At 40.9% G+C, this 22,864-nt stretch overlaps 3 protein-coding genes across 60 annotated transcripts in view; 1 reads left to right on the top strand and 2 right to left on the bottom strand.

The window, feature by feature from the left end:
- Window positions 1-6,471, bottom strand: part of CEP170 (centrosomal protein 170) — a 128,426-nt gene extending 121,955 nt beyond the window's left edge. For 5 of the 43 annotated variants that reach the window (XM_063707218.1, XM_063707233.1, XM_063707239.1 and 2 more), the window contains exon 1: window positions 5,722-6,460. The gene's annotated coding sequence lies outside the window, so the exon portion shown is untranslated. Of the gene's footprint in view, window positions 1-3,750; window positions 4,809-5,023 lie in introns of those variants that run through there. The other 38 variants (XM_063707164.1, XM_063707178.1, XM_063707195.1 and 35 more) reach the window with 17 other exon arrangements.
- Window positions 6,006-22,864, top strand: part of SDCCAG8 (SHH signaling and ciliogenesis regulator SDCCAG8) — a 245,554-nt gene continuing 228,695 nt past the window's right edge. For 6 of the 16 annotated variants that reach the window (XM_055380741.2, XM_019032290.4, XM_019032281.4 and 3 more), the window contains exons 1-3: window positions 6,009-6,201; window positions 20,635-20,800; window positions 21,520-21,605. In XM_055380741.2, coding sequence (XP_055236716.2) covers window positions 6,118-6,201; window positions 20,635-20,800; window positions 21,520-21,605 — 336 coding nt within the window. In that variant the 5' untranslated portion in view covers window positions 6,009-6,117. Of the gene's footprint in view, window positions 6,916-10,609; window positions 11,707-20,634; window positions 20,801-21,519; window positions 21,606-22,864 lie in introns of those variants that run through there. The other 10 variants (XM_055380726.2, XM_004028678.5, XM_063707266.1 and 7 more) reach the window with 4 other exon arrangements.
- LOC129532227 (rRNA-processing protein FCF1 homolog) lies at window positions 18,263-18,746 on the bottom strand. The gene has a single exon (XM_063707278.1). It carries the CDS (start codon window positions 18,732-18,734, stop codon window positions 18,285-18,287), a length of 450 nt encoding a protein of 149 aa, XP_063563348.1. The 5' UTR covers window positions 18,735-18,746; the 3' UTR covers window positions 18,263-18,284.

Here is a 22,864-nt window from a genome sequence, read left to right as displayed (position 1 = left end):
TTAAGCCCAGCAGGTCGAGGCTGCAATGAGCTGGGATCCTGCCCCTGTACCCCATCCTGGGCGACAGAACAAGACTCTCTCAAAATAAATAAATAAATAAATAAATAAAGTTCACTGAAGAATACATAAGAAATAATAAAAATAGCTACTTACTGGATTGGCAAAAGTGGTAACTCAGCAGATAAGATGTAGGGTGAAAAGGTTTTTCATATTATTTCTTTTCAAAATATTATTTGAAAACTACCTGAATGAACACTTGAAAATAAATTTAAAATAGCAGTCCTCCATCACTGTCTCTTTACCTTGATTAATTTTTCTTCATAGCATCTACCCTTACTTGACTTTACATCATAAAAGAATTATCCATATCCTCCATTATATTGTAAACTTCATCTAATTCCTTTACTACTGGAGGATATAATGGTTTTCTCTTTAATTTAAAAAACAAAACAAGGCCAGGCGCCATGGCTCACACCTGTAATCCCAGCACTTTCGGAGGCCTAGGCAGTGGATCATGAGGTCAGGAGATCAAGATCATCCTGGCCAACATGGTGAAACCCTGTCTTTACTAAAATACAAAAAATTAGCCGGGCGTGCCTGTAGTCCCAGCTACTCGGGAGGCCGAGGCAGGGGAATAGTTTGAATCCAGAAGGCGGACGCTGTAGTAAGCCGAGACTGCGCCACTGCACTCCAGCCTGGCGAGAGAGCAAGACTCTGTCTCAAAAAAACAAAAACAAAAACAAACAAAAAGCCCCAAAAAACAAACAAACAAAAAAACCCATCCGAATGGTTTTCATTATTTTTGTGTCACCTTTCCTCCCAGCATCTTTTATTTATGTAACATTCATTCTATTTATAAATGTGCATGGCTTCGTCCTTGGCTATATTAAGTATATGGCCAGGATGGAGACATAAGAGTTGGGCTTGTTAAATTTATAAATGTCAAAAAGCCAGGAAGGAAAGCTAATCCCTTGGATGACAGAATCATGATTCAAGAAGATCTCAAGTTTTAACTATAGCTACATTCACGGAGATGAAATTTAATAGGGGGCAATGGTAAAATACTGCTTTAAAAACATCATCTGTGTGTTTATACACAATGGGAGAAATCTAGCTAAGTGTAAAAATGTTGATTTATGCTGACTACATCAGTGGTTTCCAGACCAATTTTTCAGAAAACAAATTAAGAATCAACATAAGGCTGCCAACTTTTTATTGGTTAATCAGGAACACTAAAAGAAAACAAAACCCCATGACCAACATCAAAAGAAACTTAACATCTATCATTACTTAATAGGTGTTACTAACACTATCATTTAATAAAGGCCATTTATGAACATTAGAAAAGGAGAACAAAATCTCAAAAAATAATCCCTTCAATTACATAAATATAACTTGAAAAGCCATGTAACATTTTTCTCTCTCTCTGGTTTTTTGCTTTGAATTAGCAGAGATGACTGTTGTTAAAGAGTTGATACAATTTTAGACTTTAAACACAAGTGTATGGCTTGAAATAAGGAAAGGGACAATTTCACTGCACTTTGCATTCAGACCATAACTGCAGAATTAAATATGGAAACAAGATCAGAACACAAAGAATAGCACTGACAAAACTGATTGAATCCAGCTGAGAGATGTGAGGGATGGCAAAGGAAACCATATGAAGTTGGAGGTGTCGTAACATTTAGACAAGAGAAAATCTAGCTAATATATTGAGAAAAACCTTACTTCATCTTACTCCTAAAGACTGAATTGCAACCAATGGGAAGAAGTTATATATATAGTAAAAGCAGCTACTAGCTCAATTTAAGTGAGATCTTCCTATTACACTTTTTGGAAGCTAAACAGGCTTTCCTATGCCCAGGGAAGGGTTTGTGGAGAAGTTGGACCCAATAACATCTCAGAGGTATTAGTAGTGGGTGATACATTGTATGAGCTGACTTCTAAAGTTCCCTTGAATTCTAAAATTTTATGAACCAGAGTAAGGAAATAAGTGGTACCCTTTAACTTACTAAAAAAGATGAGTAGAAAGAATTTTGGCTTTAGCCAAAAAGACAAAGGTTCAATTATAGGCCCTATCACTTAGGAATGTGTAACACAGAGGCAAAGTTATTCACTAACTCTATGCTTCAAATTTTTTCAATGTGTAAAAATAATACCTTAATTTAGAAGTTTGTTGCATAAATTAAATACACACACACCACACACACATAAACTTCCTGGCACCTAGGAAATGTTCAAAATTTGGTAGGTATTATTCAACGATTCAATAAATATTGTGTTTCAAAGGGTAATATTTTCTATATCATTTATTAATTATGGATATACTTAAAAAATGACTTGTTCTCTGCTATGTGTCATTTGTTTTTCAGACCTCAACAATGCATGCTTGGGATTCTTTTCCACTTCTATACTTTGTGCAATCCTGTTTGTATGTAAGTAGATTTCATGAGGTTTTCCTTAACTTTGCTTTTGCTGTTTTGTTTTTCCACCTTTATTTGATATAAAAGTGGGCTTTACCAGCAACACACATTGGCTATGTCACTGGCTTTGGCTAAAACATTTCTGCTAAAATGGACAATATATCCAGTTTAATCAACCACACTACCAGACAGATGTTTTTATCTCTCACAATGGCTAACTCACTGCTGAACACTCCTTCACGAAATTTTTAAGTAAATCAAAACTTAGGGTATTTGATTAGAAATTTTGGTTATTAATGAAATAAAGATATTTCTTCCCATCAAAAGTATCCCATTTCTTAATGAAACAGATCAACACTGAACGCTCCAGTCAATACTATCTACTCACCAAGCATTCTTCAAATGGCACGCAACTGCTCTTTTGTTATACTTCCAGAATAATTTGCAACTGTACAGATACTTTAGTTAGCAATTAAATATCAGCTTGTCTGTCAGATACTTAGTTGAAGAGTACACTGCTTAACATCCCAGTGTTTGGGACCGATAAGAAAGAAAAGTCTTTACCTATTAATTAGTATAGAAAAAATATTTTTCAGGAATACAATTTTGTGGAATAAAAAACATTTTGACAAAAAAGCTTAAGCATATACAATATTTAGTACTAGATGAGCATTATCTAATTGCAATCAGATACAATAATAAAACTATTCTTTTTTTCAGTAGATAAAAAGGAACAAGAAACTGATACTTAGAACAAATCAAACAAATCACGAAGCACAGAATTTAAAAAAGTACCATAACAGCATTAATATGCAGAATGTATGCTAAGGTTTACAGTATAAATTTCACTATTCTAAGGTTAAAATAGGGAACAGGAAGATTATTTCCATACAAAATAATCTCAGAACACAATGAAATTTACCAGTAAAATACATTTAAAGCATGATTGAATATAATCCCACATACTGAAATTTAGTTACAGATTTTTAAAGTTGAAATTTAAGATAAATAATAAATCCTTTAAAGAAGTCTATTAAAATGCAACGTAAAATTAAACGATTAAAATTATAAGGGAAGAAAAAAGCACTTTATGGCAAAATCAACCCAATAAAAAACATAAAGTTAATATATCTTAAAATGTAAATTCTAGTTTAAGTTAAAAGTAATCACTAATAACTCATTAATGATTACAACTCATTAACTGTGGCAAAATAAACATCATAGGTTCCTGTTATTCGGAAATTTTATTTTTAACACAGCCTATAGAGTTGATCATCATACTATTATAAAATACTACTGATTTTCAAGAAATAATATTAAAACCTACCGTTAAGTAGCTATCATTAGGTAGTAGGGAAAACACGGCAACACTTCGTTTTTATGAAAAGCACATGTTAGGACATCTTTCCTCATGTAGCAAGTTACTTTATAAAAGTAAAGGTCCATTTCAGGAGAATTACTACTTTTACATCACAAAGGCAAGAAGTAAATTAATAACGGTGAGAATCAAGTTCAGTGATAGTCACAGCCTACTCAAGGAGCACACAGAGAAGCTTTCTATGCATTTTCACAAGGTAAAAGGGCTAGGGGGACACAGGAAAGATCACTCTGCAGAATGGACCTTCAGTTTCGTTTGGCTCTGCCTTAGATTAACAGTCTGGCTTGGGCAGACAAGTCAGTTAACTTTCTGAGTTTTAGTGTCTTCCTCTGTCAAGTGCACTTGGGCTCTTCCGTGTTATCTACAAAGTTAGGAAGAACTAAAGGCAGCCCTAGTTTTACTTTTTAAAAAATAATGACAGAAAAATACATAAGTTGCTATTCATCAGTGTACTGTTTCCAGAGCTGAATTCCTAAGTCTCTGAAGCATACCCAGTTAGGGTTATACCAGTGAAGATCCAGATACTATAGTCATAATGTCACTCTCTCCTCTCCCATTATTCCTCCACCTGCTCCTCCCCATCCTGCTTTATTCTCTCTTCTGGTGTGTTTTAAGAAGCAACGCCAGCAAACGGCTGCATACATTGTAAGCTTAAGGATTAAATCATTTTAAAATATGCATTTTCAATCAAATGTATCATCTGCTTCGCCAAATTCCTCCCAAATGGCTGAATTTTCATTAAGAGAATAAAAATGAGTTAACAACTTCGGTAACAGAAATGTACTGGGCCAGTTGTTTTGTTTGTTTTACTTGCTTAAAAAATAAACGGAAAGATGTATCCATTCCCTCAGGAACATAAATGCATTACCCGCCCAATGAAAAAACAATTCTGCTTGTTCATTTCCCTGACACAACAGCTTCGTTGTCAGGCCCTCTCTAGCCCAGGCTCCAACGTTACCTAGTAATTTTATATTGATCACCTTGGCAGTGCTTGGACTCCAGCAGGCATAGTCCCTGTCTTCCTTACATTCCTCAAAATAAATAAATAAATAAATAAATAAATAAATAAATAAATAAATAAATAAATAAATAAAACTCTACGAAACACCACCGAACAGAGATTCTGTGACTTAGTATACAAATCCCACGTCTTCCCGCCCTGTGTTAGGCAGCTGCAAATGTTATTTTTTCATCGCTTGCATAAAATGGAAGCGAAACGTACCAAAACCCTATATCTGAATCCTAGGACAATGAAGCCGACAGGAAGCCACTCTCTCCTCCCCCGGGTTTACTACAGAGCCAGAGCCTCCACGGGGTGCAGTCGCCAGGCAGGGTGCATGACACCGCGTCTTCCACGCCCTCCCAACGCGTCCAAAAGGCTGCTCGCCTGACCTCGCCAACCGCCTCACACCCCAAAACCAACCACACAAAAGGGATCGGCCCGGGGAGCAGCTCCAATAGGGGAAAAAATCCCTTCCCCAGCGGCAGCGCAGCCATTCCCTCCAATGCTCCGCCCGCACCCCTCGCAAACTGCTACGGCGGAGGGGGGAGGGCTGCACAAAGCCAGTCGAAAGCTGAAAATGATTCAATGCACTTAGGGGATGCGGAGGCGGCAGCAAGGGGCTCGGGAAAGCCGGGGGGCCGCAGGACTGGAGCTCCAGGGGGCGGCGGGTGGGGGATGGGAAGGGTGGTCCCGTCAAGCCCCGGGTCCCAGGCGGGCAGAGGGTGGGGGTGGCGGCGCCGCGCGGAGCATACGGGAAGCGCCCCCTTCGCGGTCCAGCCCCGCACCCCCGCCCCGCGGCGGGCCGCGCCCGAGTCCTCGCCGCAAACCCGAGGAGCAGGATGTGGAAAAGCAGCCGCGGCGGCGGCTGCGGCTGCGGCGCCTACACCGAGCAGCCGATCGCATCACTTACCCCTTACCGTGGAGAGAGGGACCGGACGGGGGAGGCGGGGCGCGTCGCGTCCCGTGAGTCTCTCGCACGCCGTCCTCCCCCCACCTCGTCGTCGTCGTCGTCGCCGCTGTTGTCGTCGCTGCCGCTGCGGTCGAGCTCCGGGGCCCTCAGCTCCGCTGGGCAATAACGTTATTCCACACACGCCCCACACATAGCGGTAACGGCAAAGAGCGACTGCCTAGTGCGCAGGCGCCTCGGGAAAGGGCGAGGAGCCGGACCCTATCCCCTCCTGCCCAGTTCCAACGATCCCTTACTGCGCAGGCGCCAGACACAGACAATGAAAAGGGGTTGTGCGAGGGTCTCACCCACACGCTTTTCCAGCTTGCCCACTGCGCAGGCGTTCCCCGAAAGACCAGCTTGAACAATGAAGAGGACCTCGGCGTTAGGTGGGACCGCAACCAACAAGGACTACAGTTCCCAGCGGGCAGAGCGCCAACTCCAAGTGAAGGTCCGGTTGCTGGGCATGCTAGGAGTTGTAGTGTCGGCCGCCTTTACAATCTAGGCTGTTTGGAAGATTTAGAGCTTCTATTTCTTGAAGATTTATTCGACCGTTTTAAAAAATCTCGCAACTGAAGCAGGGTTCAGAGTTTACTATCTGCGTCCTTGAGTAGCCTAAGAATCAACTGCTGCATATTAGCAAATTTCGAAGCGTCAAGGCCTTCAGTGAGCCCTTTCTGTCATTTGGGTGGTCCAGGCAGCCGAAGAGTGGGATGGAGGCGGGACTAAACCAGGCTGGGCTGGAGGAAAAGGGCGGGGCCTGCAAGCCTGTCTCTTGGCAGCAGGCTCTGGCAGCCAAACCGTCCAAGCTAGCGCCTGGAGCGCAGTGGTTTGTGGGAATTGTAGTGTAACTGGAAGGCTCTGAGGATTGTCGAGCTTGCAGGTTCTGAACGTGAGGACTACAACTCCCGACGTGCAAAGCGAGGGCCAGTGGGTGGGAAGAGCCCCCAAGAGCTCTGTGCGGGATTCTAGGCTCCCCTGTGACAGCCGCGGCAGGAAGCAGGCGGGAGCTCCCCGACCACAGGCCTGTTGTTCTCGGAAGGGAGAAAGCTGGACATTTCCCCACGTAACTCCCAGCTCTGGGCCTAGAGTGTGTGCATGGCGAAGTCCCCGGAGAACTCTACCCTGGAGGAGATTCTGGGGCAGTATCAACGGAGTCTCCGGGGTGAGTTGCTCCAAACCTCTGTCCCTAGCCCCGAGGTGCCCAGGGCCTAGTGGGCGGGAGCAGACCAGGTGCGTTGCCTAACACCTGGGTTCTGCCCCGTCCACGCTACAGAGGAGCAAGATGGATGTTGCTGTGGTCTTGAGGAGGATGAAATAGTTTGATTTAGTTTTTACAGTTAAGCAACGATGTTTCCTCAGATTCCCGTAGTTACCTGAATCAACTCCTTGATCTTAACTTGGCATCTTTCTCAACCGGCGACAGCAGAAACTCTTGGATAGCTCTATGCCATTTTTGTTCAGTTCCCATACGTTGCTATTTAATCCAATAAAAGTCTGATTCACAGTTTTTACACATTTAAATTATGGCACAGTGGATTGAATGTGATTTATGGGATCAGTGGGGGGAAACACTAATAATTATTTTAATCACAAGAGCCCCCTTTTAATTGATCTAGGCTATTTACATACAGTAAATCATCTGCAGCTTACACCAACCGTGTGAATATTTTACACATGGGGAAATCGAAGCTCAGAGAGGTTGAATTACAGGCCAGAGCCCACACAGCTGGTTAGTTGCAGAGCCAGGTATTATCAGGCTTGCCTTCAAAGCCTATGTTTGTATTTACTAATCAAGCCATAATTACTATTATCAAAACCTTATTAATTTAGATTTTCTTACCACATTACCATATGAGCAAGTATCTGTACAAGTAATGTCTGTATTTATTTTCCTTTAAGCTCTGTTGGACTTAATGTCTGTACTTTTAGATGGCGCTGTCAACTTGGACAGCATATATAACATCTAGAAATTTCGATTCTGTTATAATGGAAGTTATGGAATTGTCCATAGGGTTATTGTGGGGAGCAAATGAAATAATCCCCGTAAAGCAGTGATTTTAAGACTTCTTAAAATGTTTACCTATAGTAAGAAATTTTATATGGGACATATGTGTACATATAAACTATAAGCTTCACTGAAGAATTTTTATTCTACTAAATGTAATAAACTCTGCTTTCTATTCTGTTGCATTTTCATAAGCCTCTAGGTCATGACTGTTTGCGACATTGAGAATACTAAGTTATGAAGCATGTGTTCTGCATAATATGCCTACTATGTGTCAGTGCCTCCTACTATGTGTTAAGCATACTAGGTGCTAGGCATGCAGTAAGGAACAAGACAAAGTTCCTATCCCCATGGAGCTTCTGGATTAGTTGGGGAGAAAGACAAAAAAAAATAATTATAGATTACTATGATAGAAAGTAAGGGTAAAGATCAGTGCTTACTAGACAAGCACTCATTAAATGTTAATTGTTATTTATACTTGTTACTTAAAGCAAAGTGAAGGTTTTTCAATATTAGAAAGTTTATCTTCTCATGACTCTAGATTTTATAAGGGTTACTGTGTATTGTTACATCTCAATTGTGTTACAAACTGTCGACATTCTCAGTATTCAAACTGCAGGAGTAAAATCGGTTTTAATGAAAACCTTCCTCAACCTACTGATGTTTCAAGAGCTGTTAGATACAAAATAAGCACTTCTAACTTTTCATTTGGAAGCAAGAAAAATACTGTGCACAATGATATGAGTAATCGTAATTTTTAAGATTGGCAAAAATTTTTTGTTTTCATTGAAAGTTTTTCCTGATGCTTCTCTTCCTTTGACCTTATTTTAAGTCTTTATATAATTGTTGGAGGCTGTTTAACATTAGGCATTTTGACGCAGTAAAGGGGTTCATTTTAAATTAATGTTATAGTAATATGTTTAATACTAGTGGTACTGCTTTCAATAATTACAGAATGAAGGGTTTTCATTCAAGGATAATACATTTTAAAATTAGTTTGAAATAAAATTTAAATTTAGTGTGATAACAATATAAGGTAGTGGAAACATTTCACCAAGAGCAAATACGAAGGATAGAAAAAGTTAAACAACTTTAAAAAAAATGTAGTCATAATTTTAACAGTGAATCAAGAAATGTAACCTGAAATGTTTATGGGTTTTTCAGGACATATCATTTATTTAGTAGCACTTTTATTTTTGTATGTTAGCTTATATAACAGCTTCTGGAAGGAAACAAAACAGAATTAACCCTGAACTTAAGTACAGTCAGAAGTTCTTCACAAATATAAATTGCTATTTTTGAGTAGTATAATTTATTTATTTAGAGATGGAGTCTCACTCTGTCATCCAGGCTGGAATGCAATGGTGCCATCTCGGCTCACTGCAGCCTCTGCCTCCTGGGTTCAAGCAACTCTCCGGCCTCAGCCTCCCGAGTAGCTGGGATTACAGGCACGCGCCACCATGCCTGGCTAATTTTTGTATTTTTAGTAGAGACTGGGTTTCGCCATGTTGGTCAGGCTGCTCTCGAACTCCTGACCTCAAGTGATCCACCCACTTCAGCCTCCCAAAGTCTGGGGTTATAGGCGTGAGCCACCACGCCCGGCTGATAATTCCCTTTAAAGTAAAGTATTCTGTTCGTTAATAAACAATGCTGGAGTTATGTGGAAATTCCTTATTTTGAGTGTGCCTAATAATTTAAGAATTGTATTACTATGTAGTAAGATAAAATGCAGTTTAAAGTTCTATGTCTTACTTTGTTTTGGTTTTGTTGGTTTGTTTGGTATTGTCTACCCACCATTACTTCCCCAAATGCCTTGCGTAGTTTATGATTAATGGAAGCCTAATAAACAGTCTTGGTCTTTCCTCACCGGTTTTTCCTCTAGCTTGTAAATAACTGCACACGTAGTCACTACTAATATCCCTTCATTGATATTCAGCCAGGAAGTAGCCGCATAAAAATGCAAAATGCTTTTCCTATTTTCTGTGATCGTACTTCCATTTTAAAAAGATCTTTTCCTGGGGCCGGGCGCGGTGGCTCACGCCTGTAATCCCAGCACTTTGGGAGGCTGAGGCGGGCGGATCACGAGGTCAGGAGATGGAAACCATCCTGGCTAACACGGTGAAACCCCGTCTCTACTAAAAAAAATACAAAAAACTAGCCGGGCGTGGTGGCGGGCGCCTGTAGCCCCAGCTACTCGGGAGGCTGAGGCAGGAGAATGGCGTGAACCCGGGAGGCGGAGCTTGCAGTGAGCCGAGGTCGCGCCACTGCACTCCAGCCTGGGCGACAGAGCGAGACTCTGTCTCAAAAAACAACAAAAACAAAAACAAAAAAAAATTTCCTTATTTCTTTAATGTTGGTACTATCATGGTATATCAAAATTTGAAGTTCTAATGTGAAAACTGAGTCAGCATTTACTTTCTTGTTTTTAAAATGAGGTTGGGCGCGGTGGCTCACGCCTGTAATCCCAGCACTTTGGGAGGCCGAGGCGGGCGGATCACCTGACGTCTGGAGTTCGAGAACAGCCTGAGCAATATGGAGAAACCCTGTCTCTACTAAAAATACAAAATGAGCCAGGCGTGGTGGCAGGCGCGTGTAACCCCAGCTACTCGGGAGGCTGAGGCAGGAGAATTGCTTGAACCTGGGAGGCTCAGGTTGCGGTGGGCGGAGGTTGCAGTGTGCTGAGATCGCGCCACTGCACTCCAGCCTGGGTAACAAGAGTGAAACCCTATCTCCAAAACAAGCAAAAAAAGATCTTTTCCTCATTTCTTTAATTTTGGTACTATTATGGTATATCAATAATTTGAAATTGTAATGTGAAAACTGAGTCAGCGTTTACTTTCTTGCTTTTAAAATGAGATCCTCGCCTCATTTTGACCCTGATGATCTTGGAGCAGCTCCACATTCACCTTTCATCCATTCCCTTACACTTTTCAGTGGATTTGCTGTTTGACTTCTCTAAAGATATCTCTTGCTTTGGGTCGCCTATGCCCCTTTACGAGAAATTGGAGACATTTAATGATTCTTCTTCAAAACGAGAGTTCTGGCAGAAAAACCGGAAGGCTTTGTTGCCCCCACAGATCTGTTGTATTATTCCTACATAGTAAATGGTCTGAAAGTTTCCAGTGTGGTTAAAAGTGTATATATCCTGGGTATCCTGGGAACCACAGAATTTAATCTAGAACTGGAAGTGATTTGGGAGGTCTCTTGGCAGTAAGGTTAGGTGTTCATTTACTCTATGGGTAGTTATAATTCAACAACCACAGAATGGCCGAGAACTACATTTGTAAGTGGGCAAGATAGCACATGCCCCTTCTCTAAATTCAATACATCGTTGTATAAAGCCAAGAGGTATGAAATGAACTATTTCATAGCCAAGAAAGGGTGAAAAAAGCCACAATTACAGGCAATCCAGGCTCTATTTTAAGTACTGCACACTTGAGTGTAAGGGGATATCAGAAAGGAGAAAAATTGCTAGAAATGCAGTATCTTAGCCTTAATAACAGCATCATGTCTCATCTCTTGCTGCAGCGTTGGGAATAGATAACAATTTTATCAACAACACCTGTATACATGACTCACCTATTCACCTCATTCCTAGCCACCTTTGGTTGGGTGAGTATAAGGAAAAATGAAACAAACTTCTTGTATGACAGGAACTCATGATTTTCTATATACATTTTGCATTCTGGTTTTACCTTTTTCTGTCAACATTTTGGTGTTTCAGCCTTTAGATGAACTTATGGGAAGAGTGTGGTGGAGTCAGAGGAGAGAATGTGGAGCTGGGAGCCAGGTCACTGCACTTACTTTTGCTTTGCTGACAACCATCTGTGTAACCTTAGGCAAGTGAAAGACACTGTTCTTGGATTCCCGTTTCCTCAACTGTAAAACGAGAAGTTTGGACTGGATGTGAGAATTATTGCCTTTAGGTGCCAAGCAAATGATCAAAAGGTATGATGGAGTCAGTGGAAGACATTAAGGGAAATGATGAGGCTTATGGCCAAATTGGGCAGTTTCTGCTTTTTCTAAAAACATTTCAATTTCTTCCTTGCTCCCTCCCTCTTTGCTTCCTTTTTTTTCTTCTCTCTTTTTCCCTCTTTTCCTCCCTCTTTTCTTCCAAGAAGGAAGCCAAGCAAAACACACCCAGAGCCTGATTCCCCTTTAGATGCCACTCTCTGACCCTTTGATCATTAATGTTCCTTCCATCAGCACTTGTTTGGACCAGATGAATGATAAGGGCTATGTTTTTGTCTTATGGAAATGAGAGTAAGGAGTTGAACCAGGTACACAGAAAGTGAGAGGATGAATATGAGAAGAAAATATATAATCTCAGGGATGGGCCTTGTCTTTATGAATTGATGTAGTTCAAGAAAACCAAAGATAAGGTTGGCTTTCTATATTTTGCTTGTATATGATTAGCACATCTATCCAAATCCTGCAAAGTGGCTCACAATTGTAGAAGGGCTGTGTTAGTCTTACTAGCCAACAATTTGGTCAGTGTATTAGCCAGCAGTGATATCATCTGGCTGTCTTAAGAAAACATATGTGTAACTCAAGTATTCCTGTTTTCTTATAAAACTTGTATTTCTTTTTTGCTTTTCTCAAATATTTTCTGGATTTTTAAATATTGTTTGCCATATGCACTATGTAGGAATATACACACATAAACATGAGGGGTTTTTTGCCGATAAAATTCAAATTATACATATTCATTTTTTTAATCTCAGCTCACTGCAACTTCCACCTCCCAGGTTTAAGCGATTCTCCTGCCTCAGCCTCCCGAGTAGCTGGGTTACAGGCACGTGCCAACACACCTGGCTAATTTTGTATTTTTAGTAGAGACGGGGTTTCTCCATATTGGTCAGGCTGGTCTCGAACTCCCAACCTCAGGTGATCTGCCCGCCTTGGCCTCCCAAAGTGCTGGGATTACAGGCATGAGCCACGGTGCCCGACTTTTTTTTTTCTTTTGAGACAGGGTCTTATTCTTTTGCCCAGCCTGGAGTGCAGTGATGTGATCTTGGCTCACTGCAACTTCTGCCTCCCGAGTTCAAGTGATTCTCCTGCCTCAGCCTCCCGAGTAGCTGTGATTACAGGTGCCACCACCACACCCGGCTAATTTTTTTATTTTTAGTAGGGGCAGGCTTTCACCATGTTGCCCAGGCTGGTCTCGAACTCCTGGCCTCAAGTGATCCACCTGCCTTGGCCTCCCAAAGTGCTGGGATTACAGGAATGAGCCATTGTGCCTGGCCTCATGTGGCTCACTAACTAAAGTTAGTGCCTTTAACTTTTATGATCTTTTATTTTACTAGAACTTAAAAGTACAATCTCAATTTTTCTTTCCTACTACTGATGAGATAAAATCGGCAAAAGACAGGATTTAGCAACCAGAAAAGAAATGAATGTTTTACAAGTAAATAGTCATCCCTGGAATAATCTAAATCAAAGCTATGTTTCAGTGTTAGGAGATTGTAAGGGTACTTTTTCATGTTCTTTGTCAGAAATAGGTATAGAGTAAGTTTTTTTCAAACTATTGAGATACTGAGAGTAATAATATTCTCTCCTGGGATGTTTAAAGACTTATGGTCTGATCACATTGCCAGTTTGTGCTAAGATTTTCACCATTTTACTTGATGATAACTCTTCTCAGAGTCCAAAAGTAGACAAGGTAGCTAGAAATGCCCTTGTGCACTGGCTGAAGCAATCCTGATGATGGCGGAACTTCATCAAAGCCCACTGGATACTTAAAGGGATGGCCTTAGGGCAAATATTGCTTTTAGGCCCTGAAACAAAATGAAGCTAAATATGAATTCTGAGCTCTTGCTTCTGATAGATACAACACCTATTCCTGACACCTGGATCAGATGTGTCCCATCATGGCACTGTCGGTCTCAGGCTGTGTCCTCCCCACCAGCACTCCTGTGGCAGAATAGCTCACTGTCACGCTCATTTTCCATCAAGAGGCGGCAACACTTACAATGTAATGTGGTCAGCGTGATAGCAAGTCTCCCCTCAACACTGAAAACTCTTGTTTTATTGATCTTGTTTTATTGACTTGAAAACTGTCTTGTTTTATTGATTTTTTTTTTTATTGTCACAATTGGGGGTGGAGATGAGTGCTGCTGGCCTCTAGTAGGCAGAAGCCAGGGATGCTATTAAACTGGCACAACACAGCACCTTCCAAAAGAGAATTATCAGGTCCAAACTGTCAATAGTGCTGAGGTTGAGAAATCACAATCTAGAAGTACAGGCTTTGCTCGTAGCCCTTGCTCTGCAAGAATCCTACTTTACAGTAATTACAAGTAAGGATATACAGATTGTATTTGCTGGTGATTTTACCTGTGTTCTTTGCCAGCCTGGCTAGGTTTACTTCTTTTATCAGTGGAAAGTGACAGGTGCATCAGTCCTCTCCGTTGATGCCAAAGAAATACCAGGTGTATCCCTCAGAATGCATATAGCCAATCTCCTGGATTTGCCAACACCCACATATCTTTAATGGTCTTCCAGACATTGCTTTCTTAAGATGTTTACATTCTTTATCAGATTATCTTTTACTCCTGGCGCCAACCACTTTAGCATGTTTTCAGTTATTAGAGTCTTAGGATAGTATTTTCTTTGAGATTCAAACAAAAAAGTATTCCACATAGTACTTGTAATCTCTTTCACAATTGTAATTGCCTTTCACAAAGCCGACATTGTCTGATTTTTTGATTCTGCTGTTTATATCTTGGTAGTGTTACCTGTTGGTCCCCTAGTAAACAGTGACAGCAATCTTCTGAACCAGGCTGAGGCCCAGTCAAGTGTGGATAGACATGTATTTCTTATCTCACTGTGGTTTCATTTTTCTGCATGTCTGCCCTAATCAAAGCTTGTGCTGGGAGCTGCAGTGCATCTCATATCTCGGCCTCGGGAGGAATGGTTCATTGCATATTCTCTCAGAGACAGCTGGGCGCTTCGCAGGGAGTGGTCCCCCTCCCTGTCACCAGGGCAATTCTCTTTCACATCTCCCAGGACAGATGGAGAATGAAGAAATTAATAATTCATAGTGTGTATTTAAGTGGTGATTCTTCCTGGGCTGAGACATACTTGCATTTTGTTCAAAAACATCTTGATGAAGAGAGGCCCAGTGGTGACCTAAGAGTTAGAACATAGGAAGTAGGGAAACTCTTACTAAGAAAATGGACAAGACAGGCCAGGCAGAGTGGCTCACACCTGTAATCCCAGCACTTTGGGAGGCTGAGGCGGACGGATCACCTGAGGTCGAGGGTTTGAGACCAGCCTGACCAACATGGAGAAACCCTGTCTCTACCAAAAATACAAAATTACCCGGGTGTGGTGGTGCATGCCTGTAATCCCAGCTACTCAGGAGGCTGAGGCAGGAGAATCGCTTGAACCTGGGAGGCGGAGGCTGCAGTGAGCTGAGATTGCACCACTGCACTCCAGCCTGGGCAACAAGAGCGAAAACTCCATCTCAAAAAAAAAAAAGAAGAAAGAAAATGGACAAGACAGACTGAAATTAGCCAGCAGCCATTAGCTCAGGTACCTTTTAAGTGCTCATTGTACTGATTGATGTTTGGATAGTGCATTAGCAGAAATATTATCTACTTGCACTTACGTTCATGTGATCTGTAGGACTCAGGGGTCCTGTTTGTGTCTGTAGTCATAGTTAAGTTTATAGTCAGTTCCTGGTTGGTGCTGGGGAAAAGAAATCAGGATGCATTCATTGTGAAATACCCTTACTGTCCTCTCAGGAGAGAAGAGGAAATGAGTGTGTTCTCTCTCTTGGTTAGAAACAGATAAAGCTGTGTCCCATTAGCAGTTGGATAGGAAACGGTAACTGGAACCCTCTGTCTAATCTGGTTTCCTTAAATGTAAGGAGCAGATAACTGCGTCTGGGGAGTAGTGCTCTTAATAAGGATTATGGGGGCTTCAGTTGCAATGGCTCCAGTTGAAGAGCCATGGGATTTCATCTGTCCTGAATCATCTGAGTGTTATTCTTCTTCACATTAACTGTGTTTATCTGTTATAGTATATAATTATGCTGCTTTGTTATGTATTTGAAAAGCACTTAGCATGTTTTGAAATGTAGCGTTGAAATGACTTTAAAATGTCAACTCTGTAGTTTTAGTTTTAGGGCACAGTTCTTGCAAATTCCTGCTTTTCCTCTCTGACCCTAGTAACTCTGAAATCAGTAGTTGCAAACAAACAAACCCTAAAGTCTTGTGTGTCACTTTTCTTTGGGATAGTTGTTCAATTCAATAGCTCATTATTTCACGTAATATTATGTTCATAGTGCAATTTAACATGTAGTCTTTGAATGTTATAAATTCTAAAAGATTAAACAAGAACATTAGAAAAGGAATGAAAAGTGCTCTTAAAATCCTGCCCTAGGCCGGGCACGGTGGCTCACTCCTGTAATCCCAGCACTTTGGGAGGCCAAGGTGGGTGGATCACCTGAGGTCAGGAGTTCAAGACCAGCCTGGCCAACACGGTGAAACCCCATCTCTACTAAAAATACAAAAATTAGCTGGGTGTGGTGGCGCATGCCTGTAATCCCAGCTACTCGGGAGGCTGAGGCAGGAAAAATGCTTGAACCTGGGAGGCGGAGGTTGCAGTGAGCCAAGATCGCACCATTGCACTCCAGCCTGGGGACAACAGGGAGACTTCGTCTCCAAAAAAAAAAAAAATCCTGCCTTTCTTGTAATCTGATGAAAGAACTCTGCTTACAGAGGCTTTTAACTATGCAAATTCTTTCCATATTTTTTTTCTTTTTCCTAATATAGTTTATTAGCTTTTACTCAGACTAGGTATAAATAAATAATTATCCCTTGCCTTAGAGGTGAAGTCATTTGAAAGCTCCATGGAATACATTTCTTCTTTAAAAACGCAACAAAAATTTTTTATTGTAAATTGACAATTTATAATTGTATAAATTTATGGGTTACAAAGTGATGTCATAAATTGTGGATACAATGTGGAATAATTAAATAAAGCTAGTTAACATATCCAATACTTCCAATACATTTCTGTGATGAGAACATCAATTTTGAAATGTGTAATACTCCATTATTAAGTATATGCACCACACTGTACAATAGAACTCAAAAAGTATAAAACATATTCTTCCTGTCTGAGATTTTGTACCCTTTGACCATCACTGAATTTTTTTTTTCTTTTTCTTTTTTTTTTATGAGACAGTCTCACTCTGTCACCCAGCCTGGAATGCAGTGGTGTGATCTCGGCTCACTGCAACCTCCGTCCCCCGGCTTCAAGCAACTCTGTTGCCTCAGCCTCCCCAGCAGCCAGGACCACAGGCACACAACACCACACCCTGCCAACCTTTTTTGTATTTTTAGTACAGATGGGGTTTTGTCACGTTGTTCAGGCTGGTCTTGAACTCTTGACCTCAGGTGATCCACCCACCTTAGCCTCCCAAAGTCCCAGGACCACAGACATGAGCCACTGTGCCTGGACTAAAATTTTTATGAGACAAAATATCAATTTCAAAACAGCATCAAAAAGTGAGTAGGCCAGGCACGGTGGCTCATGCCTGCAATCCCAGCACTTTGGGAGGCCGAGGTGTATTTTTCTGTACTAAAAATACAAAAGTATTTGTCTCTATTATAAATACAAAAAAGAAAAAAGAAATTAGCTGGGCACTGTGGCACATGCCTGCAATCCCAGCCACTCAGGAGGCTGAGGAAGGAGAACCATCTGAACCCTGGAGGCAGAGCCACAGTGAGCTGAGACTGCACTACTTGCACTCCAGCCTGGGCAACAAGAGTGCAACTTCGTCTCAAAAAAAAAAAAAAAAAAAAAAAAAAAAAAAATGCTGGGCGCGGTGGCTCACGCCTGTAACCCCAGCACTTTGGGAGGCCAAGGCAGGCGGATCACAAAGTCAGGAGATCAAGACCATCCTCGCTAACACGGTGAAACCCTGTCTCTACTAAAAGTACAAAAATTAGCTGCGCGTGGTGGCGTGTAACTGTAGTCCCAATTTCTCGGGAGGCTGAGGCAGGAGAACGGCGTGAACCTGAGAGGAGGAGGTTGTAGTGAGTGGAGATCGCACCACTACACTCCAGCCTGGGCGACAGAGCGAGACTCCGTCTTAAAAAAAAAAAAGAAAAGAAAAAGAAAAGAAATATACATGATAGGAATTCCAGGAATCTTATGGATTCTTCTTTTAAGGTCCCGGTCACCAGGCGTGGTGGCTTACGCCTGTAATCCCAAGACTTTTGGAGGCTGAGACGGGCGGATTTCACCTGAGGTCGGGAGTTTGAGACCAGCCTGACCAACATGGAGAAACCCCGTCTCTACTAAAAAAAATACAGAATTAGCCGGGCGTAGTGACAGGTGCCTGTAATCCCAGCTATTGGGGCGGCTGAGGCAGGAGAATCGCTTGAACCCGAGAGGCGGAGGGTGCGGTGAGCCGAGATTGCGCCATTGCACTCCAGCCTGGGCGACAAGAGCCAAACTCCCTCTCAAGAAAAAAAAAAAAAAAGTCCCGGTCAACTGTGGGCACAATGTAACACTTACACACACTTAGGCTGAGTTACTCTCTGTACTAAGCAGTCATGTGCATAGGTTCCTGTGTGTGTACATGGTAATTGTTCAAATCTTGGATCCTTGGCGATCCTTAGAGCCACTCGATACTTCTGCCCCAATTTCTCAATTTCAACCATTACACAATCAGTTATACAAGGGATACACTTGACATGCAGACAGCCCATCATTGACTGCACTAAGTCCAGTTTGGCTTTTATGGAAAAGTTGATAAAGTTGGTATCAACGAGGATGTGGTAAGGTGGGCCCAGCTGTGTATTATATTGGCAAAATAAGCAGGAAGGGTGTTGCGGAACTTCTCTTTCCTTTAACGCGCTGGGATCCTTCTTTTCTTTCTCTTTAGGTTTTAATCTATCCTTTTCTTTAAGCCTCTGATCTCTGAGACTAAGCGTTCGTTTCATGGTTGCGTAGTTCCTCATTTTCTTTTGCTTCCTCACGGTCACGCCACACTCCTGTTTCTTCCGTGATCACCAACGGCGCAATGCTTTTACCTGGAATACATTTTTATGTTAGTCAAACTGTCTCGTTCCTTTCTAATAGATTCAATAAAGATAGGTGTTTTATTCTTGGATTTAAGGGCATAAATCTAAAGCTCCATGAACTGAATTGCTTATCATGTAACACTTTGATTTTCCTTTTCCATGACTAAATCGCTTTTCTATTCTATTTTCTAATACTAAGTTATTGTAAAACTATCACAGTTTCATATATTCCCAAAACCAGGAAAGCGTCTTATCTGAACTTCCTTAAACTCATGATGAGTCAGAGGAGGCCAGTTTTCATTAGTAATCAGCGCCAAATTCATTTCAAAAAAAGATCTGTGTGGACATAGGATTGGTATGGAGAAAAATATGGTGATAAATTAACTGTGTCTCTTGTATAGTTGAGTAATAGAATTACATTGTCGAACCCTGACCTGAAATACATGTTTTCTTTTATCAAAGTAGAAAATGAGTTGCTGCAAGTAAAGAAACTGTATTAGATATTGTATAACAGAGACATTTTTTTTCTATTAAATACTAACATTGCTTTTGTTTCTGTTCCAAACTTTGAAATCAGTGCACTTGGAGAAAATGGAAACTGCTTTTCAAGGTCCTACAGAATATATGTTTATAAATATATTTTCATACATGGTTGGTAATGAATCAGGTCTCTTTTGTGCCTTTGCGGTTAGAGGGCCTCTGGTGCTGGAGTCCTCTGGAGGACTGGGCTGTCAGAGTGGGGCAGCGGGGTGCAGTGCGGGGAGGGCTTTTCTCTTTCTTCGTGGGGTCTCAGGGCCTCTCTCTTCCTCTCCACGTATGCTCTTCACAGGTCTCTCCAGCAGGGTAGCCAGATATCTTACATAGCGGCTTAGGGCTCCCAAAAGCAAACATTCCAAGAGGAAGCAGAAGTTGCCAGTCCTTTTAAAGATGAGGCTTGGGTGTGACATGGTATAACTTTTATTGCATTCTATTGGTTAATGCAGACTACAGGCCCAGTCAGTTTCAGATTAGAAGAGAACAAGAGAATGAGGCTGGGTTCCTTGGAGGCTATTTTTTTTTTTTTTTTTTTTGAAACAGTCTCGCTCTATTGCCAGGCTGGAGTGCAGTGGTGCGATCTCGGCTCGCTGCAACCCCTTGGAGGCTATTTTTAGAGATGAACTATCACAGTAATATACCTTAAAAATACTTCATTTTAGACAGTTTTTGTGTGTTCTAGGGGTGGTCAGTTGCACTAACCAAGAATCTATGAGTTGTGGTTAGCCAGCAGTATATAGGAAGAGCTGTACTGCCGGGGCTGCCACTATAAGCACTTCAGCTATGCAAATTTTGATCAAAACTAGGCCAGACATGTGGATGTCTCTTGGTGGGGGAGGGATTTCCTGTCCCCAGGGACAATGAGGCTTCCCTAGGTTGGAACTGGGTGTGACGCAGTCCCTCTTGCTGGCTCTTCCCACCTCCCCACTGCTCCTCTCGTCCCCTCTGTCTCCAAGTTGGTAAAGGAGTCAGGCATGGTGGGAAGGAGAGCACTTCCCTTAGAAAGTTATTGTTTAATGGGAGCTGGTGGGAAGAGTTCTGTCATTTAATCCTTGCTGGTGGTGCTATATGTAGTGAAATCAACTGCTACAGTGGTAGGGGCCTTAGAGATCATCAAGTCCTACCTCTAACCATGAAGTTAATCTTCTCTCACCATCTTTGGCACATCCCTCAGCAAGCTAGAAACAGAACTCTGCGTTTTTTCCGTAAAGTATGAGAAATAATGATTTCACCTTTAAAAACTGCCTTCTTGAGCAAGTGTCCGTTTGGTCAACCAGATTTCATTGGTCCTAACTTTCATCAGGTTGTTCTTGCAGAACATGCCAGTAGAAGCATTCACCAACTGAAATGTGCCCTGAAAGAAGGCGATGTCACTATTGGAGAAGATGCACCAAATCTTTCTTTTAGCACCAGTGTGGGAAACGAGGATGCCAGGACAGCCTGGCCCGAATTACAACAGAGCCATGCTGGTGAGTGTGAATGTCAATCCTAGTCTGAATGATGCATAGTGAATTTTTTAAACTCCATAGAATAATAACTCCATTCATTCTTCATTCTGTTGCTGTGATGTTATTCCTGAAACACAAATCAGATAATTTAATTCCCTCGCTTAATCTTGTTTTCCTTTGACTTCCCAATGCTTATAGGCTAAAGTCCAAAATTCTTAGTTATAAAATAACAGTGTTTTCCTAAGATAGCTCTAACCTGCCTCTTCGGCTCATCTTTGTGTACTTCTCATGCTAATCATCCATCTCACAACTCACATTCTATTTATAATAACCTCCTCTCTATGCTTTTATGCTTTGACATGTGCAGTGACTTCTAATTGGAATTTTTCTTATCCTTTTCTGCTTGGTGAACTCCTTCCTGTTCATCTTTGCAGTGTTATCTCCTCTGTGAAAACAAGCACAATTAGGTTCTTCCTCTTCTTGTAGCACTGTGCATAGCTTTAGGTCTACATACAAACTTATTTTATATCTATTAGTGTCTCTCTCTTTCTTGCTAGATTCTTAGCTCTTAAGGGGTAGAAATTCTTTTTTTTTTTTATGTTGGTCTTGTATCCCCAGTTGATAGCAGAATTCTTGATGCATAATATATCAGCAATTTTTATTAGTTGGAAGGATGGATGGGTGGTAAGAAACCATGGATCTCAAATAAGGTTAATAAACCCTCTGCTTTTGCTCTGTAGTTAATCAGCTCAAAGATTTGTTGCGCCAACAAGCAGATAAGGAAAGTGAAGTATCTCTGTCAAGAAGAAGAAAAATGTCCCCCTTGGTAAGTATCAACTTTTCCAAGTTGACAAAGCATTCCTGTGTTTTACTGTATTGTGTTATTTTGTAGTACATGTTGCAGAAAAAATTTAAGCATGGCATGCTAATAGTGAAAAACATTAAAAGTAATTCTCTTCCCTCTGATTATTTTGGCTGAAAAAATAGATTTCCATGGCAGAGAGAATCTTGATTTTTTAAATTTATTATTCATTTGGAAAATGGGAGCAAGGGAATAGTTTGGAGAATTTATTTTGCAACTGTTAGCAAAATATGTAATATATAATATATAATAAATTCATATAATAAATTATATAAGTCAGAGTATATGTAAAAGATAAAGTCATTATTTTAGTAATTTCTTTTTTAGAGGGTCATATCTATTATTGATCATTTTTAGAAGTTACTTAATTATAATTGTAGCCCTACTTTGTAATATTTTTAAAATTTTGAGTGTCAAAATAATACATTTTATTTTTAATTAATTAATTAATTTTTTTGAGACAGAGTCTCATTCTGTTGCTCAGGCTAGAGTGCAGTGGCATGATCTCGGCTCACTACAACCTCTGCCTCCCTGGTTCAAGCGATTCTCCTGCCTCAGCCTCCCTAGTATTTGGGTTTACAGATGTGCACTACCACACCAGGCTAATTTTTTGTATTTTTAGTAGAGATGGGGTTTCACCATATTGGCTAGGCTGGTCTCGAACTCTGAACCTCAGGAAATCCATTAGCCTCGGCCTCCCAAAGCGCCGGGATTATAGGTGTGAGCCACAGCGCCTGGCCTCAAAATAATACGTTTTAATATGTAATGTTCTATTTGTTAAAATATATGGTTATAAAATAGTATCATATATAAGAAGTGGTGCTGTATTTCTTCTGAAGTTGTTTGTTATTGCTTTGACAGAGTGTATTATTTCTGATTAAAGCATTTTATATGCTAAAGGCTGAGATAGATGTGAGTGAAAGAACTCTGGACCAGATTTAAGTGGACAAAATAATAGTCAAGGGCTTAGTTCTATCTAGGGTCTATCACATACTCTCTAAGATATTGTGCCTGTCTCACAGAGTTTTTGGAATAATGAGATAAGATTACATACTTAAAATTCTTTAGAAACCTATGAAGTGTTACATAAACATTACATGTCATAGCAGCAAGTAACCACCTCACATTTTCAATGTGTTTTCTAGTTCAATACAATGCCTAGATGCTGAAAAGTGTGGAGACATGTCACTTTCTTTTCTTCACCACTGAAATATCAGAGTATC

The sequence above is a fragment of the Gorilla gorilla genome, chromosome 1, assembly GCF_029281585.2.
Source record: "Gorilla gorilla gorilla isolate KB3781 chromosome 1, NHGRI_mGorGor1-v2.1_pri, whole genome shotgun sequence".
NCBI lineage: Eukaryota > Metazoa > Chordata > Mammalia > Primates > Hominidae > Gorilla > Gorilla gorilla.
Note: the sequence above shows the minus strand (reverse complement) of the source record. Positions and strands in the feature narration are given on the sequence as shown.